This window comes from Erpetoichthys calabaricus, chromosome 12, assembly GCF_900747795.2.
Source record: "Erpetoichthys calabaricus chromosome 12, fErpCal1.3, whole genome shotgun sequence".
Lineage (NCBI taxonomy): Eukaryota > Metazoa > Chordata > Cladistia > Polypteriformes > Polypteridae > Erpetoichthys > Erpetoichthys calabaricus.
Window position 1 is genome coordinate 160,052,466 of NC_041405.2, and position 19,024 is coordinate 160,071,489.

Here is a 19,024-nt window from a genome sequence, read left to right on the forward strand (position 1 = left end):
CTGTCATGCTGCAGCAACCCCACGGGCTAGCATTCTGGGAGAGAGACTGTCCTTTGCATACTCTCTCCCGGTCCTTCCAGTATACAGACATCCCGGTCAGGCAAGTGCACACATATCAATATGTCTGCCATAATAAAAGGACAATTGTCTTTGTATCTCTGTCTATTCGTTTGCTGTGTCTTTATCATTGCAACAGATTGTGCATCACAAATATTAACAGTTTTACTTATCCCGTACCAAATGGCATAAAAGACGTGCCTTTCATTACTACAAATGTTTGTGGTGCGTCATCCGTTGAAATTACAAATGGAATGCACTTTATTACTATATGCATTAAAAAATACATTACAGTAGATGGTGTACTGAAAACATTAACACTAAAGCCTAAATTGATTCAATCCCAATCCATCCAGGATGGGTAGCACTGCTAGTGTGTGTGTGTGTGTGTGAGAGAATATCTACTATACAGGGGCAGTTGGTCATATGGAAAAAGACATACAGGTTATGACTGCTACACTTGAGCACACTTTAATAAGAAAGCATATAAGAAGATAAATAATACTAATACAAGAATAAACTGTTCTGTGTACTTGCAACTGTAAACCTGCTTTTGCCCACCTCTGTAGAGCAATACAACTCAAAGGTCTGTGTGTCCAGTCTCCAATATCATTGGTCAGTTTGGCTTTGGTGGCTCAATGAAAGATGAAGTGCAAGTGTGAGATGCACAAAGAGGAATAAAGGCGTATGAACCATACCGAGTTTCCTTCGGAGACTGCAAGTATAAACCAGACAGGAGGCGAGAAAGGTGCCACAGAAATAATGGAAGAGTATGAGATGCAGACTTTACAGGAACCCACTTGACAGAGGGAGCAGCGGTGAAGAGGCATTCACACAGACGTGAATATGGGAGAAAGGCACTGAAGGTACACGTAGGGCAACAGTTTTTAATTATATTGCCTGTCTGTGACATGTACAGTGACCTGTGTGTGTCTGTGGCCAAACATATTGTTGTATAGCATCAACATAAGAACTAGCATGTCTGGTCAACCAAGGTTCCTAAATGCCTGGCGTGATTGAAACTAACGTACTTGCCATGGTGCTTGCTTTTTAAATTGGGCATTTTGCAGTGCTACTTTTTCACAGAAATGTTTTATGTATGTTACAACCACAACCATGTGAATATTTTAATGGTTACCGTCTCAGCACTAAGACGTTCAAAAGGACGCTGTGATATTCAAGTGCAATGGCTCGTGGAAGATTCAACTTGTTAGACCCAGTTGAGTTACTGCACAACTGGCACCATGTGCCATCTTTTAGTGAACTCAATTTTTTTTTCTGGGGAGAAAATACATTTTTCTTGTGAGGTTTGCTCAATTAAAAATGCATTCAGTTAGCATATTAAAATAACACCCTGATTTTTGTTTTCTTTTTATTGTGGCACCAGAAACATATTTAGTATTTTCACTGTACCAGTCAATGTGTTAATTGGTAGTTTGTCTTCAAAACATGCATTTTCAGGTTTTCTTATGTCTTTACTGTCTTTGTACTGATTAGAAATATTTGTTATTGGTAGGACAAGAACTACTTAAGCTAAATCAAGTCTACCACAGTTTCTTTAGTGGGCCTATGTTTACATTTGCTGGAGATGTGACAAGAGGACTGCTTGTCTCACCCCCAGATACCATGTACACAGTGGAGCATTTTCAATGGCATATTTCCCATATTAACTGTTGAATTATGAATATTTAGAATTATTACAAGATGAAAGAAAAAGTATACCAAACGATAGTGAGACCAGCAATGGTGAAGAATCTTAGAGAGCAGCTAGCAGGGAGACTAAAAGAATGGAAGGACATGAAAATGCCATGGTGGTTGTGCAGGTGGGAACAAAATGGATTGAGTAGAAAATAATTAGATTGGGCATAAATGTGAAAGGGATATGGCAGAAGATGACTGAGAGAACACTCCAGCGGACTGGGCATGTGTGGAGACGAGATGAAAATGGTGTGATAATAAGAGTATTAAAGATGAATGTGTCAGGGCAGTCCAGGAGGGGAGACCAAAACCAGATTGAACAATGTGGGGTAAAGACGGACGTGCAGGAGATTGGGTGTAATACAAACAGAGTGGAAAGGGGAGATGTATTGCCATAGCAGCAACTGCATATAAAGTTAGTGAAAAAGATGAAAGAAAAGTGTGTTTGAAAAGGTATGCGTTTCTTCATAGGGTGGGGGTAACGTGTAGATCGCAGTATACCTTATTGTATAAGCAATTGACATAAAAATGGTTTGTGGTAGTGGCCCAAACTTTATTATTAAACCAGTTGTGAAGCCGGTACACAAAACCCCTGACTCCTCTTTTTACTTTGTTGATTGAAAGCATTCAGGATACAAGGCATTTATTTAATCGCTGCCACTGTGAATCATCAGGCTGCTTTTTAGCATCGTAAACTGTTAAAGTTTGAGTTTAGAATATTAGGACATTCAAGTAGTCTGAACGAGAACAGGCCACTCAGCCCAACAAAGCTCACCAGTCCAAAACAGTAAATTCTTCCAAAAAAACATCAAGTTGAGATCTTAAGGTCACTAAAGTCCTACCGTCTACAGCAATGCTTGGTCACTTATTCCAGTTGTCTGTGGTTCTCTGTGAAAGAAAAACTTGCTTATGTTTGTTTGAAGTGTACTCTTGACAAGTGTCTGTGTCCCAGTGTTCTTGATGAACTCATTTTAAAGTCACTGTCTCAATTCACTGCACTAATTCTCTTCATAATTTTATACACTTCACGTCTTCTCTTAATCTCTTGTAATGTTTCTTCATAGTTCATCCCCCATAGCCCTGGAATCAGCCTAGTCGTTCTTCTCTGGACTTTTTTTTTTTTTTAGTGCTTCTATGTCCTTTTTTTAGCCTGGGGAGCCAAAACTGCACACAGTACTCCAGATGAGGCCTCACCAGTGTGTTATAAAGCTTCAGCATAACCTCCTTAGACTTGTACTCCACACATCAGGCTGCTATTATAATCTAACATTCTTTTTGCTTTCTTAATGGCTGTCTTGCAGTTGATAGTGTTGAGTCTGCTGTGACTCTTAAATCCTTCTCGTAAGGTGGACTTTTGATTTTCAGACCTCCCATTTTGTATTAAAAACCTCATTTTCACTTCCTATGTGTAAATAGCTTTGGTTCACGACCAACTCAGTTTACGACCAGAGTTTTGGAACGAATTATGGTCATGAACCGAGGTTCCACTGTATGGGCTTATTTAGGTGTTCAACTTCCTCATTTGTTAGTTTTTTGAATTTTTGTTTTCCACCACCCTTTGCTGCTTGTGTGGCTCTGAGTTCTGTCCTGAAATGTAATTTTTTTTAGGGTCCATATTTTTCTGACTCTGGCACTTTCTGATTTTTCTGTCTCATTAGTAATCATTTGTAACATGATGTAATGGATTTGCAGATTACTGGGGATGATTTAGTACATTTTATTAGAGTAGGCAATGTCCAGTAGTGGAAGAAACAGTCATTCTGTGCTGAGAAAGAATGTCCTGATGAAGGAAGTAATTGAGACGCGATAGCAGAGAAGATGATGAACAGCAAAGAAAATAAGATTAGATATTCAGTAAGGAATGACATGAGAAAAGATGAAGAGCAGCTGAAGACTGACCCTTGCGGAGCAGAGGACATCTTAGATCCACCTAAGGGCTGATCTGATCACATTATGATTTGACTTGTTGTTTCGGCCTTGTTTCTAATACATGATTGTTATTAAAGTCAATATTGTCTGTGAAGTTCTCAACATGCAGGACATTCCTCTTTAGACATAACAAATGGTGACACAGCAGACTGTATGATTGAAGGCGATACAAAATTAGGATGTGTCCTTAAGTTATTTTGGCAATATGCTAGGCTGTACTAGCAGTTTATTTAGCAGTGACCACCCGATTATTGTGCAGTTGGCAAAAGTTTAGAGAAATACTCGCATTAGTAAAGTCCAAGATGACATCACTAAAAGGGAGAATTTATTCCACTTATGTGTGTGCCTGCATGCTGTATGGTAGCGAGACCCTGTGTTAAAATCTGAACCCCTGAGGAAGTTCGAGAGACTGAGATGTGTATAATGGGATGGATGTATGATGTGTAAGAAAGTCAATCTGTGCAGCACAGTGAATGTTGAACCTACAAGTGTCATCTTGCAGAATCGCTGCCTTAGGTGATATGGGCATGTATGTGATGCAAAAGAACAATAATGACTGGGTGAAAAAGTCTTGATGTTTGTTGTAATGAATGGTCCAGCGTCCCAGCCCGGATGGACCCTGATCACTTACTTGGCCCAATGGTCAGGAAGGGGAGGTGCAGTCTTCCACTGCCTGGCTAGATGATGGGCATGGAGGGGAAACTATGGCAGGGTGTATACTGGGTCTGACATCCCGGGAGTCGTAAATAGACATCCTGCAGAAGGAAGCAGCCCGACTGGAATGGTCAGCAGCCCCTTTCCCAGTCAGAAGGCCAGACGTTTGGAACAGTGGGAGATCAAGGCAGATTGCTGAGTTATACACTTTGTGGTAGTATCTCTTTTTGGTGAGCCGTGGTATGGATGCCTGCAGGGCAGCATAGGAATTGTGTTCCCATTTGGAATTGAGTGAATTGGAGGCTTAAGGAGGTTCCACCTGACTAGTAAGTGCTTTTGGAGACAATGAATTGAGCACTGGAAGCACTCACAGGTCTGGTTTCAAAGGGAGCCCTCCACTATGCATAGGGTGTTAGAATCTGGAGTGGAGAAGGACCCAACACTCTCCTGAGAGGTGTGGAGGAGAAAGAAAGGAAAACGATTGGATTGTGTATGTGTGGAGTTAAGAGAAGCCTGTCTAAGATACTTTTATGAAAGTAAAATAAGTTTGTTTAAGCCCGGGCCCATCTTTGTGTAGCGGTGTCTGGACCTTTGGGCTCAGTGCCGTCCCCAAGTGGCCAGACTCTGGAATGGTTAGAGGTAGATGGAAGAAACTTTGGATTGTTGAGAAAGAGAGAAATGAAGAAAATGATGGCTGTCAATGGATAAGAGAAATCTGGGGTAGAACGGCCAACCCGGGTTATCCGGGAAGTGGGCCGTAAAACTGAGCTGGTGCTGCTCCTCTTGGGCTCCATGATTAGTGAGTATAACTACCTTGACTCTCATATCTTCCTTTCCTGATAAAAAATCTCTCAATCTGTATATTTTTAAGGTTATCTAGATTTCATTCCAGTTTAAATGTAAAAGATTGTGAAAATGTTAAGTTACACAGATGTTTTAGTTCATCATGGGCTGCTTATTGGCAGTACTCCGGGTTTCCCCAGGTTAGCGTCTTTCTTTGCCCGACTACCCTGTTCATATATAAGGGGTGGTGAGTCCTTGAAAGGAATGTGGCATCTTAGATATCTAAATGTTTGTTCTTTTTGTGACTTGAGCAAAGGCCAGTATTTGCGATGTTTCAGTTCATCATGGGCTGCTTATTGGCAGTACTCCGGGTTTCCCCAGGTTAGCGTCTTTCTTTGCCCGACTACCCTGCTCATATATAAGGGGTGGTGAGTCCTTGAAAGGAATGTGGCATCTTAGATATCCAAATGTTTGTTCTTTTTGTGACTTGAGCAAAGGCCAGTATTTGCTGATCTGTGCCTCTAAACATGCTCTTGCTGAGCCTAGCGTGACTTTTACCCATCAGTACTTTTTTTTTTTTTTTGCTAATGCTAGTAAGCTTGTACTTCCCGAGCAAGAGAAGAACAGCAAAAATGTTCCAACTGCGGCTCTAGGCAGTGGAAAAGACTCATTAATTTCATCATTTGTGAAATGTGCTCTGTGTGTCCCTTGAGCTGAAATTGAGCTATTAAGAGTTTCCGCATTTAATGAGCCAAGTGCCCTTTGGTTTCTAATGTAACCAAAATAGTTACAGAACCTTCTCTCCATCACTCGCCTTGTCTCCACAGACAGGGGCTGCCTTTAGGTATTTTATGTAAACTAGCTGACCTGGGCTGAATCATTTGACATTAACAAACCTTCTGCTGTCAACCCCCCAGATATATATCCTTAACTTAATTTCTTTTTTTGACCTGCATGGAGCTTTTTAGTCTCCTCATAAACATTTAATTAGCTGAATCTGTTGTACAGACTGAGCAGTGGTGGGTTGCACGTTCAGACAACTGGGCTGCATTCTCGGAGCATGAATTCTGAGTTACCATTTGTGACATCACACTTTTCCAGGTTGTTCTGTTCACATATATTTCCAGTTGAAGCTTTGGGAGAAATGAAAGGTTGCAGTTCATCACATGAGAATAGCTGTTTTAACTTTCTTGAAACGACATAAATATAAATTGACTATTGCATTGCCCAAAATACAGTATGGCCTTCAAATGATGTTTTGGGTTGAGCTGATGAATTTTTATTTTATATATTCTCTCTGGATTGTGTTCTTGTGAATTTTCCCACTGGGAAATGTATTTTCCATAGCGTGTGAGCACAGCCTTAGCCTGCACGCCTATGGGTTACAATTCTCCAGCTTAGCCACTAGGGGGCATGCGCCATGTTGTCAAAGCTCCTTGGCATTTTTCGTAGTGAGTGATTTTAGACTTTCCTGTTTAATTTTAGAAGAAAAGTTTCCAGAATAACGTTAAGAAGAATTTGTCATGTGATATTCAAAAACTTCTAATCAGGGTGTCTAACTGATCAGTGTTAACTAATTTTAAAGTTTTGCCATGTTTAAATTTGTCAACACAATATGAAGTTTCTTTCTGATTTGACTTTCAACTTGTCCATTTGTGTTGTTATAATAAGTAGTAGTATTATTATTATTATTATTATTATTATTATTATTATTATTATCTGCATGTTTGTTTACTTTTTCCTGTTAGATATAAGTTAAGATTCTCTTACCACAACCATTCCCTTCTGAAATAATATTGCAAGTTATATAAAATTGAGATTCTTTAAGCATTAGCCTGGTTAAGGTAAGTCCTAATCTTCCATTAGTTGTATCATATTTTTATGATAGTCATGAAGGGGCCTGTATTAAAAAATAGAAATAATTAAGTTAGTTAAAAATTTGCCTTTTAAATAAAAATATGTTTCTTAAGTAGATGAGTGGGCTTTATTAAAGGAGCAGATACTTTTGTCTGATGAAGCTCTTTTAGTTTGAGTAAAGTTAAGTCAGATTTAATTTTTTTTTTTTTTTAATCTGGAGACGGTTTAAAGTGGACTCTTTTGAGGATGGCTACTACTTGTTTCCTCTTTCTTTATTTTGGAAGAGAGGGATTCTCGCATCCCCATTTAAAATTTTAGACAGTTTATACATTTGTTGTATTTAACTACCTGAGAAACATATTTTTAATGTATTAAGAACAAAGAAAACCTTATTAAGGCCCCTATAAAGTCTTGATATATAAACTTAGTTTTAAGTTAAAGTGCTAAGACTAATATTACTTAAGTGTGTGACTATTTTATTTATTTGGGGAAGGGTGTGTGTGCGTCTCTTGTGTGTTTGTGTGTGTGTGTGTTTTTGTGTCATTGAACCTTTTTCTGTGCCAATTTCTCCTTGTTTGTCCTCTCTGTAGGTGGAAGTAAAGAGGGCAGAACCTCGTGATAGCAAACCTCCAAACCTCCAGACAAGTACCAGTCAGTGGGCACCCAGGGGAATGTTAAGTACAGCCAATGGCTGGGCAGCTCAACCTCCACCTGGCTGGCAACAGGGATTTGGCCCTCAAGGTAAGAATCTGTCATAGAAGGTTTTAAACCTAAACTCCTGCAGTTACCTTGGGCTGCAGCTGAGCAAGTACTACTCCATACTTTCATTCACTGACACAGCACAAAAATTAAAGGTCTCGGCTGTGTCCCTTGTGCGTTATAGATTTGCCTCTTTCATTTGCTAAAAAAAAGGCTTAGAAATCACTTGTGCTAACACTATACAGGGATACATGTTTCCTACTACATTCAAGGCTCGGTTTAACGAAATGATGTAGAGCGTCCCTGGAGCAATTTTTCAGTTTAAGGACCGTGCTCAACAGAGTAGGATCCCTTCGGGCAGAAATGGAATTTGAACCGGCAACCTTCTTAGATACCAGCACACATCCTTAACCACTGAGCCGACACTGTAACATGCAGTTGTTTCATTGAATGGTGAACTGCCAGAGAGTAATGCATGCAGTAATTGAGCAAATTATTAGGAACCCCTGTACACCTGCTTATTTTTACAACTATCTAATCAGCCAATCATGTGGCAGCAGCACAGTGCGTAAAATTAGGCAGCAACAGGATAGGAACGTCGCATCAAACAATTGGGGGAGGGGGGTGTGTGTGGTCTCAACCGTGGCTTGATTGTTGGTGCCAGATGGGCAGTCTTGATTACTTCTGTGGCTGCTGACCTCCTGGGATTTTCATGCACAACAGTCTTTAGTGCTTACACAGATTAGTACAAAAAACATCTGGCGAGTTCTGTCTTGTTGAACAGAATGGCCAGACTGTAACTTGGATAACCACTCTGTTATAACTGTGGTAAACAGAAAAGCATCGCAGAATGCACAATCCACCAAACCTTGAGGAGAATGGGATATTCTAGCAGAGGACAATGTCCGGTTCAATTCTGTTTGGCCAAGAATAGAAAGCTGAGGCTTCAGTGGGCACAAGCTCACAAAAACTGGACAAGTGAAGACTGAAAAAACAGCTTGGTCTGATGAATGTCTTTTTCTGCTGTGGTACATACAATAGGCATAGAAAAGAACCTTCGAAATATTCTAATTGTTTTGCTTTACAGCCTTAAATGAAAACATACAAACCAATATTTTTTCCAGCTTTACTTACTCAATGCAATCTATAATATCCAAGTGAAAGATATCACAGCTACAGTTCAGAACAATTTTAAAAAATAAAAAACAAGAAATCCTGAGATTAATAAAGGATCCCCCCCTTCCTAAACTCAGTCAGGTGTCAGTGCCCCCCATTCCCATTGTGGTTACTGCCTTCCTTCCACCTGTGATCAATTGTAATCAGTGTGATTAGTGAAGCTGTTCCTGGAGCATTCATTCCCTTGCTTGGTAGTGCAACTGACAGCAAACAACTGACTACGGGTGGCAAGCCACTTTTAAAACATCTCCGGGACAGAGTTGTGGACAGACATAAGGCAGGAGATGGAGACAAAAAAATCTCAAAGGCTTTATCATCCCCAAGGAGCACAGTAAAGTCCATAATAAAGAAGTGGTAAGTGTTTGGTACTACTAGGACCCTCCCATCCCTCCAAACTGGATGGAAGAGCAAGGAGGAAACTGATAAGAGAGGCTGCCAAAGAGGCCAATGGCCACTTTGAAGGAGTTACAGGATTTGATTGCAAAGAGTGGTCATTGTGTGATGTGACAATAATTTCACACGCACTCCACAATTGTGGATTGTTCGGAAGGGTTGCAAGGAAAAAGCCACTTCTCAAGAAAGGCCACATTAAGGCTCGTTTGAGCTTTGCCAGAATGTACCTTGTAGATTCTGATGCCAAGTGGAAAAAGGTCTTATGGTCAGTTGAGGCCAAAATCAAACTATTTGGCCTCAATATCAAACCGTACACCAATGCAGCTCACCATCCACAACACACCACACCTACAGTAGAGCATGGAGGGGGCAGCATCCTGTTGTGGGGGTGTTTCTCTGCTGCAGGGCCTGGGGCTCTCGTTAGGGTAGAAGGAAAAATGGATGGGGCAAAATACCATCAAATTCTTGAGGAAAACCTGCTACTCTCTGCCAGAAAGTTGAAGATGGGAAGAATATTCACCTTTCAACACGACAACGACCCAAAGCACACAGCAAAATTGACCACATGGTGGCTGACGGAGAAGAAAGTGAATGTCTTCGTGTGGCCAGTCAGAGCCCAGAGCTAAATCACACTGAAAATCTGTGGAAAGATCTGAAGATAGCAGACCACCAACTCTCACCATCCAATGTGACCGAATTTGAACAGTTAAACTGTAAAGAAGAGTGGGGGGCAAATACCTATATGTGCAAAGCTGATAGAGAAGAATCACCACAGACTCAAAGCTGTCATTAAAGCAAAAGGTGGTTCAACAAAATATTGACATTGGGGGGTGATCCTTTATTAATTTCAGTATGTTTTGTTTTTAATTTTTTTTATCATTTTTCTGAACTGCATCTGTGATATCTTTCACTTGGATGTTTTAGGCTGCACTGAATAAGTAAAGCTGGGAAGAAAGTGTGTGTGTTTTCATTTAAGGCTTTAAAGCAAAAAAATAGGAATATTTCAAAGGGGGGGTTCTTTTCTATACCCACTGTAGGTAGCTGGGTCAGAATTTCACACCAATCAGCATGAGTCCATGCACCCAACTTGTCAACGGTTTAGTCTGGTGGTGGTGTATTTATGTGGGGAATGGTTTCTTGTCCCACCTTTGGCCTGCTAATACCAATAATCAGTCATCACTTGAATGCCACAGACTGTTTTTTAGTATTGTCGCTGAACATGGCCACAATTTACCCATCATTTAACAGCTATTTCCAGCATGACAATGCACCATGTCACAAAGTAAAGTAGTCTCCGACTGGTTTCAATGACATTCCAGTGAGTTCTTATTTCTTTAGTGGCCTCACCAGTGACTGGATCTGATTCCAGTAGAACATCTTTGGGATGTGGTACAGTGGGGGATTTGCTACGTGAGTGTGCAGTAGACTCGGCTGCAGAAATTGTGATATGCAATCATGTTAACCTGGACAAGAATCGGAAAGGAATGTTTCCAACGACTTGTAGAAGCCATGTCATGAAGAATTCAAGCTGATTTGAGAGTTAAAGGGAGGCCTCACCCAGTGTTAGGATAGTGAGTGCAAGAATTTGCTCAGTGAGTGTATTTTAGTGGTATGTCAGTCCTTTAATATCTTCTGAAAATAAGTGTTTTTATTGGAATAAATAGTAAAAGGAAAGTAACATTAGCAGTAGTGTTTACTGTATTTATTCATTTCATGAATGAGATTTGTTTACCTATATAGTTTGAAAATGTAAGCTTATAATGGATGTGTTTATTGAAGTTGAAGTACATTTCACGTGTTTCTTTTTCATCTCCACTTCTATTGAAAATGGTGTTGGCCCTTCTTTGTAATCATGTATCTTTGTGACCCATGGGTGAGGTCCTTCATGGTGAATCATGTGTGATCGCTGAGCGTGATTGTTAAAGCTCATCGTCAGAGTGTCAATCAGCTGTGGCCTACTACTGCTATAAACAATAGGAACTTGACCCACTGGCAGCAGCTCACAACCAAGTGTATGAGAATCAATTCTCCACATATTGTACATCTAGGATATCAAATCAAACATAAGTTTAACCAAATCATTAGTTTGGAAATTCAGAGATTTGTTTTTCAAGAAGTCTTGCTTGTGAAATTAATCTGATAGATGCAAGCAATCCTTGTACGAAGTGATGAGAGGCTGAGTCTCAGTGTGAGACAGACACTATAGGTTAAAATCTTGCATAAGAAAGTTTGCCAACAAGAGGACCACTCAGTCCATTTAGCTAGATTGTTTGGCCAATAGCTATGATTCCCCAACATCTCGTCCATATACTTCTTGAAAGTTGTCAAGGTTCCTGTTTCAACTACTTGTCACTTGTTTGTTCCAGATTCCCACAATTTTTGGTGTAAATAAGTTCTTCACGGTCTCGGGTTTAAATGCACAAAATTAACACTTTTGTCATAGAGTATAACATTCACCATTTTGTTGAAAGTGTTCTGCTGGATCTGCTTTATTGATGAATTTTTGAAGATCTGGATTAGGTCTCTACATAGCCGCCTCTGCTTGAGACTAAACAGTTTAATTCTCTGAAACTGTCTGTATAAGACATCCTTAAATCCTGGGATATGTTTAGTTGCCTCACAGTTTTAAGTGCTGCTATGTCTTTTTTGTGGCACAGTAGGCAAAGCTGCTTATTGGAACTTGGATATTTAATATTCCTGACCATTGCATAGATTTGTAGTCTTCTATAAAATCCTCTCATATACTCCCAACTGTTATGTACATTACTGGTCAAAATTTTTAGAGCTCCTGTTTTTCCAGTTTTTCTTCAAATGTAATCAGTTGAAATGCAGTGAATGACATAAAATGGTGAAAAGGTGAGCAGTAAACTGTCAGAGGTTTAAATTTAAAGTTTAGGTTGGCAAAAACTGAAAAAAGGAAATATCAATCTTACAAATGGACCTTCTTCAGGGAATAAATAGGGTACAACCTGTAGATGTTCTGTAGCAATTAAAGTAAATGAAGCCTTGCAATTTGAAGCAAACAATTTGCACAGGTATCCCAACTTCTGTTGATTACTTAAAAACCCTCCGTCTCTCTTAAAGTAGAGTTGGAACACACTAAGTTACAACACCCTCTGAAGTACCACTTGGACAATATTATACTATATAATGGTAAGAAAATGACAATTAACAAATTAAATGAGACGGAGCATTATTACCCTTAGAAGTGTACTTTTTACACTTCTGAATTTGTACTTGTAGTGTTTTACAGTAGAAAGATGAGATTAAAAAAAAAAAAATTCAAGCCAACAAAGCAAAGCTTGTTACTTTTTAAAAAAAAAAAAAAAAAAAACTGTGAAGCTAAGTAGGTTAAACATGTTTTTTTTTTCCCCTTATGATTTCTTGGTATCTTTTGCTTACGCGTGCCATTATTTGTACAAGCCAGCTTTGTTGCACACCAAATGCAAAATTGCACATTCGCTGTCAGGAAAACATGTTGCCTGTTTTTATAATGTAGTGGCCCTGTCTAGAATTACAGAAATAGTTTGTAACTGTGCTATTACTCGGTATAAATTTACATGAGCTTTCGAATTTCATGCCGAAGGGTTATCAACAGAAGAAATGAGTACACAGGCAATCCTAGCACTGAGAAACGAAGTCCAACGAATTAACGCGAAAATTGTCGGTTACATGGCAGATTGTTGGTGGTGATGGTGCGGAAGATGAAAACATCAACTTACAATATCACGGAGAATATCTACAACCGTTAACACCATCCGGTCTTCCAGCAGCCAAATTACGATACATCCTTCTTTCAACAGTAATGTTATTGCATAATTTATGTATGAGTGATGGGCTATGCAATAGGACAAGATTAGTTGTATTCAAAATTGGTCAAACAATTCTGACGTAAAATTTTAACAGGCGACATGAAAGGTGATGTAGTACATCTTCCGCGGATAACATTAGACTCCAAAGGAGATCTTGACATGCCATTCATATTAAAACGTCTAGTTTCACATTAGAATAGTATTTGCTATGACAGTTAACAAATTACCGGGACAAACATTCGAAAAAGTCGGTTTATTTATTAGAGAGAGAAAAACGATATTCACTCACGGACAGTTATACGTTGCGTTGTCACGATGCAAGTCCAAACACGGAATCAAAATTCAATGCGATATCGCCGGAAAGTTAAGTCAAAAAATTGTTTTTTACTGAAGTTTTACAGTAAAAGTGTAAGTTTCAAAAGTATTTCCATGTTAATTTTAAAGCCAAACAGAACAAAAGCGTATAATGCAACAAATACCTCTTAACGCAACATGAAACATATTTTCTATCAATTTATTACATTTTACTATGGTTAATTACTCGCTGTAATTTAAAATAGTTAGGTCTATTATGCATATGTAACAATTCCCTTCTGCCTCCCCATATGCGAGCGTCAGATCCTCGACGTGGCTAACACGTAGCACCCGCCCAGGGATTGACAAGCAGGGGGCAGAGCCCCCTAGTCTATATATAATATTTGTTAATAAGATTGAAAGAAAGGTGAAGTGTAATTAAGGAGTACCTTCTGGTATCGATCTAATGAACAAAGTTATTAGTAGCTGCCTGTGAATTGCCAAATTATTCTGTACCGGCCATCATTTGGTAAACTTGTAGATGATACACAGACAGCTTATTTACTGCCTATAGGAGTGGGCAGAATGGACAGAAATCCGTATCATAGTTAAAAAAAAAAAAAGTAGAACTGTTTCAGTATATTCTGGAATAAAGCATTTTAATATTTTTCAAACAATTGTATATTTTAAACAATTACTAAGTATATTGATCATTATGCACACTGTGCACCTCTTAACTGTCAAAAGACTTGCTTGAGCTCTGCTCTTCAAATTAATTCGATTGTAGGTGTTCACCTCTCCATCTCAAACTAATTAACAGAGCAGCTTCTTTTTCACTTATACCCTAACCAACCAAACACAGGTCAAGACGAGGCTCATTCCTGTCCTCCTGCCTGAATCAAATTACCGACTGTAAATGTATATATGTTGTCAGACCTAGTTAATTCAGTAAACATTCACAGCAGCCGGGGAAAGCATTAACTCACCAAGTAGGCAGAACTGTGCATTACTTGGGGGTTTATTCTTAAAGGGGTCAGCTCATGTATGTACTTTACACAGTTCACATACTAGCCCATGCACACAGATAATACCTTCAAGACCTTAATACACCCATTTAAAATCACATTTGCCATTTTCTGTTGAGTGTACAGAATTCCAAATTTTAACATAGAATGTGCTTTGTTTAAATATGTTCACATAAATTAGCATACTGGTAAAATGTTTTGTTCAAAGTCCATACTCCAGAATGAGTTACACAGTTGGTCTAGTATACTGAATGAATCTTCCTCTCCTGCTTAGTTTAATATAAATCTTATTTCCAAGCTGAAAAATCTTATCTTTTTCGGTGTTTTTCATTTAATAATATCAAGTATGGATTTTTCTGTGCTACTTGGTGCATATGACTATGACCATATTTGTGATCCAATGTCAGTTTCTGTTTTCAAATCAGACCCCTTTTCTAAGACATAGTACCCCATGAATAATTCTCCATTATTTTGTAGCTAGATATGCACCAATTAAAGAAAATGGAAATTAACTACAGTGAATGCGGGTTTGTTCCTTGAAGTTGAACAACTTTAGGGGTATCGCACTCCTCTGACTCTCTGGAAAGGTTTATGCCAGGGCTCTGGAATGGAGGAATTCGGCTGTTGGTTTAGGCTCAGATTCACAGGCAATAATGTGGATTTCTCCCTTGGTGTAGAAGAATGGACCAGCTCTTTGCCCCGTTTACCCTAGAGGGTTCATGGGATTTTGCCCAACCAGTCTATATGTTTTGTGGACTTGGAAAAGGTATACATCAGTGTTCCTCAGGGGGGTAATGTAGTTTGGGAGTTTTGTGCTTTGGGAGTATGAGATACTAGGACAGCTCTTGCAGGTTATTTAGTCTCTGTAAAACCGAAGCAAAAGCTTGGTTTGCATTGCAGGCACTAAGACTTGTTCCTGGTGGGTATGGTACTTCACCAGGGCTGTCTTTTTTCACCAATTCTGTACATAATTTTTATGGACAGAATTTCTAGGCACAGCCAAGGAGTGGAGGGAGTCCAGCTCAGCAGCCTCAGGATTACATCTCTGGTTTTTATGGATGATGTGGTTCTGTTGTCTTCATCGGGCTAACACCTTAGACTTGTCTTGCAATGGTTTGCAGTGGAGTGTGAAGTGGCCAGGATGAGGACCAGCATATCTAAGTCTAAGGTCATGGTCCTCAGCTGGAAACAGGTGGAGTGCCCTCTCAGGGATGGAGGGAGAGTGTGATTCCTCAAGTAGGGGACTTAAGTATCTTGCAATCTTGTTCATGTGTGACGGAAGGAGGACGTGGGAGACTGACCCGCATATCAGGGTGCAGCCTTGGAGATGTGGTGAGAAGCTCAGAAATTTATGAAGAGCTCAAAATGGAGCTTCTACTTCTCTGCATTTAGTAGAAGTCAGTTTAGGTCATTCAGGCATCTGATTAAGTTGCCTTCTGGATACCTTCCTTAGGCATGTCCTACTGGGAGGAGACATCGGGGCAGACCCAGGACATGCTGGAGAGATTATATCTCTTGGCCTCGCTAACCTCTGCATCCCTCTGGAGGAGGTGGAGGGGAAAAGGGACCTTCTTGGCATCATTGCTTATATGCTGCCTCTGTGACCTGGAAAACAGATGGATGACTGGATGAATTTGAACAATTTGAAAATAACAGAATGATAGTTTTAAAAGATGCTATTAAACCAACTTTGTACTGGCGATGCATATATAAAGCATTGACAGGAATTAATGGCATTTAGATTCTTGTTTGTCCATGTCAGCAACACAGCTTACTGACCAGAGAAGTGGGTTTTACAAATCAGCACACATTCATGTTCAATTGACAATCAAGTGTTTGTGTAAACTGAATTGAGTAAGAGGTGAAGCTTTTTAATGGGCATTTACTAAACATCTCGCAGTGCAGAGGAGTCTTAGCACAACATTATGTTAACTTCCATGTACAAAGAAGGTGTCATACTTGTTAAGGAGATTAATACAGGATGTTTAGCATTCACTCCAGTTGCACAGGTAGGAGAATGTTTTTGGTGCGAGTTGAAGCTCTTGTTCGAGGCTGAGGCACAACCAATTCTTGTCCACATCAGACCAAATGATGCAGGTAGTGATTTTCGTTCTGCATGACTGAGTGAAAGAGCAAGATGGCAACCTTAGTAGCAGGACTGTCAATAGGCTCTTCTTTTAATGCATGAGGCCACGTAAGGTGGCCATGATTAACCTCTCAGCCGCATGGCTATTTTTCTAATGTAAGATAGACGAGCACAGGTTTGCAGGGCATTTGGATAGCTTGTATGAGCCCAACATGGATATCCGTCTGAACACTTGAAGACGAAAATGTTGTGGACTGCCGAGCATATCCTTTCCGTATACTACCCCTAAACGCCTCGTTACCCTATTTTATGTTTATTATATAGATAGATAGATACTTTATTAATCCCAAGGGGAAATTCACATACTCCAGCAGCAGCATACTGATAAAGAGCAATATTAAATTAAAGAATGATAACAATGCAGGTATACAGACAGACAATAACTTTGTATAATGTTAACGTTTACCCCCCCGGGTGGAATTGAAGAGTCGCATAGTGTGGCGAAGGAACAATCTCCTCAGTCTGTCAGTGGAGCAGGACATTGACAGCAGTCTGTCGCTGAAGCTGCTCCTCTGTCTGGAGATGATCCTGTTCAGTGAATGCAGTGGATTCTCCATGATTGACAGGAGCCTCCTCAGTGCCCGTCGCTCTGCCACGGATGTCAAACTGTCCAGCTCCATGCCTACAATAGAGCCTACCTTCCTCACCAGTTTGTCCAGGCGTGAGGCGTCCCTCTTCTTTATGCTGCTTTTCTAGCACACCACTGCGTAGAAGAGGGTGCTCGTCACAACTGTCTGATAGAACATCTGCAGCATCTTATTGCAGATGTTGAAGGACGCCAGCCTTCTAAGGAAGTATAGTCGGCTCTGTCCTTTCTTACACAGAGCATCAGTATTGGCAGTCCAGTCCAATTTATCATCCAGCTGCACTCCCAGGTATTTATAGGTTTGCACCCTCTGCACACAGTCACCTCTGATGATCATGGGGTCCATGAGGGGCCTGGTCCTCCTAAAATCCACCACCAGCTCCTTGGTTTTGCTGGTGTTCAGTTGCACAATTTTAGGCTGGCACTCTACCCTAAAATGCAGAAAATGTAAAGCAGCAGGCATAGAGCACAAGCATAAAGACTTGAATGACAGCAAATCATTGCGTGTTGAAAAAGTAGAAGTATAAAATGAGAGTTTATATCTGTAAGACACCCATATTGGTGAGATGGCAAGACACAACTTCATTTCCCAGTCCATACTGGTAATGACCATGGTGCCAGTCTTGGATAAACAATTACTATTTGCATGATTCTTTAAATGCAAGTTTGATCTACTATTCACATATGTTGACACTTGTGTTTGAGAGTTTTTTCAGGGGATTCTGGTTTTCCTCCAATAGGGCTGTCGCATGCAGATCAGAGTTTTAGTGTGTTTGAATGTTTTTTTACAGTTTGAATGGAAGTGAAAGTTTCAAATTTCTCCACTTCAATTCCTTTAACTTAGGACACCATTTGTGACTTGAATTTGATAGACATAAGAGGTCTTTCGCAACACTTGGATGTTTAGATGTCGCAGTAAGCTGCCTTAGTTTGTTTACTGTCAATTGTTGGAGGTGCAAGAATGGACCAGTCCTCACAACACATGACATGCAGTGTTGGTTTGTTATGCAGACCACTTGTCATTATTATGCAGTGATTTCACAAACACTGGCACCAACAGCAGGCAAACGATGCCCTGTTTATATGCATAAAATTGGCAGAATTGTCGGGAATACATTAAAAGCTGTGTAGGATGTTGAGTTAAACATGATGTTTAAGGTCCACAAGCCCATCAATGCTTTTGACAAATGACAAAGAAGAAGCTGTCGCAGAATAAAATCCCAAACCATTAATAAACAAAGCCAGGAAATCATGGAGAGCCCAAAAGCCTTTTATTGAACGATTGTAACAGCTGTGTTCGGACCGTGGAGTGAGCCGCTGTTCCTGAACTTGGAGACATTTTTATACATAGCTTAACATACATAAGATACTTTGACACTCCTGCTTGCGCTAATGGAGAACACGTAATGGCATCTTGCCACCTTTCAGTCAAGCCCACTTTAACGTTATGCTTATCCATGCCAAGTATTCATTATGCTAATAGCCAGCGCCTTTTGGCATTTTGCCTTTTTGTCTCTTGTCCTTTTCAGCCATTCCCCCCCTTATTGTTAATCCTCCACCCAGTCTTTGGCATTGGCTTTCATGGTGTCATTTTACATTGGTGGAGTGGTAACATGTGAGACTCAGTGTAAATCAGTGCATTCCAGTGTTCTAACTATAAAGCTCAGTATGATTCAGTTTTTAACAGTGCTGAAACTACATTGATGGTGAAATTACAATATACTTTATAAATAACATCTTATTAGGTGCAGAATGACATTGTAAAACAAGTGCTTAATCATATAATAAATTCTAATCTGTCTATAGTACATTCTGATTATTCAGTGTGATTGTATATAAAAAATATCCATGTGGGTATATTTCCGTAAAACCCAGTTAAGATTGTCTACCCATTGTGAGAGATGCCACAATTCTG

At 39.8% G+C, this 19,024-nt stretch overlaps 1 protein-coding gene across 5 annotated transcripts in view; it reads left to right on the plus strand.

Annotated features, from left to right (window-relative positions):
* dazap1 (DAZ associated protein 1) overlaps positions 1 to 19,024 on the plus strand; it is a 122,099-nt gene that overhangs the window by 81,131 nt on the left and 21,944 nt on the right. For all 5 annotated transcript variants that reach the window (XM_028816636.2, XM_028816635.2, XM_028816634.2 and 2 more), the window contains exon 8: positions 7,569 to 7,719. In XM_028816636.2, coding sequence (XP_028672469.1) covers positions 7,569 to 7,719 — 151 coding nt within the window. The remainder of the gene's footprint in view (positions 1 to 7,568; positions 7,720 to 19,024) is intronic.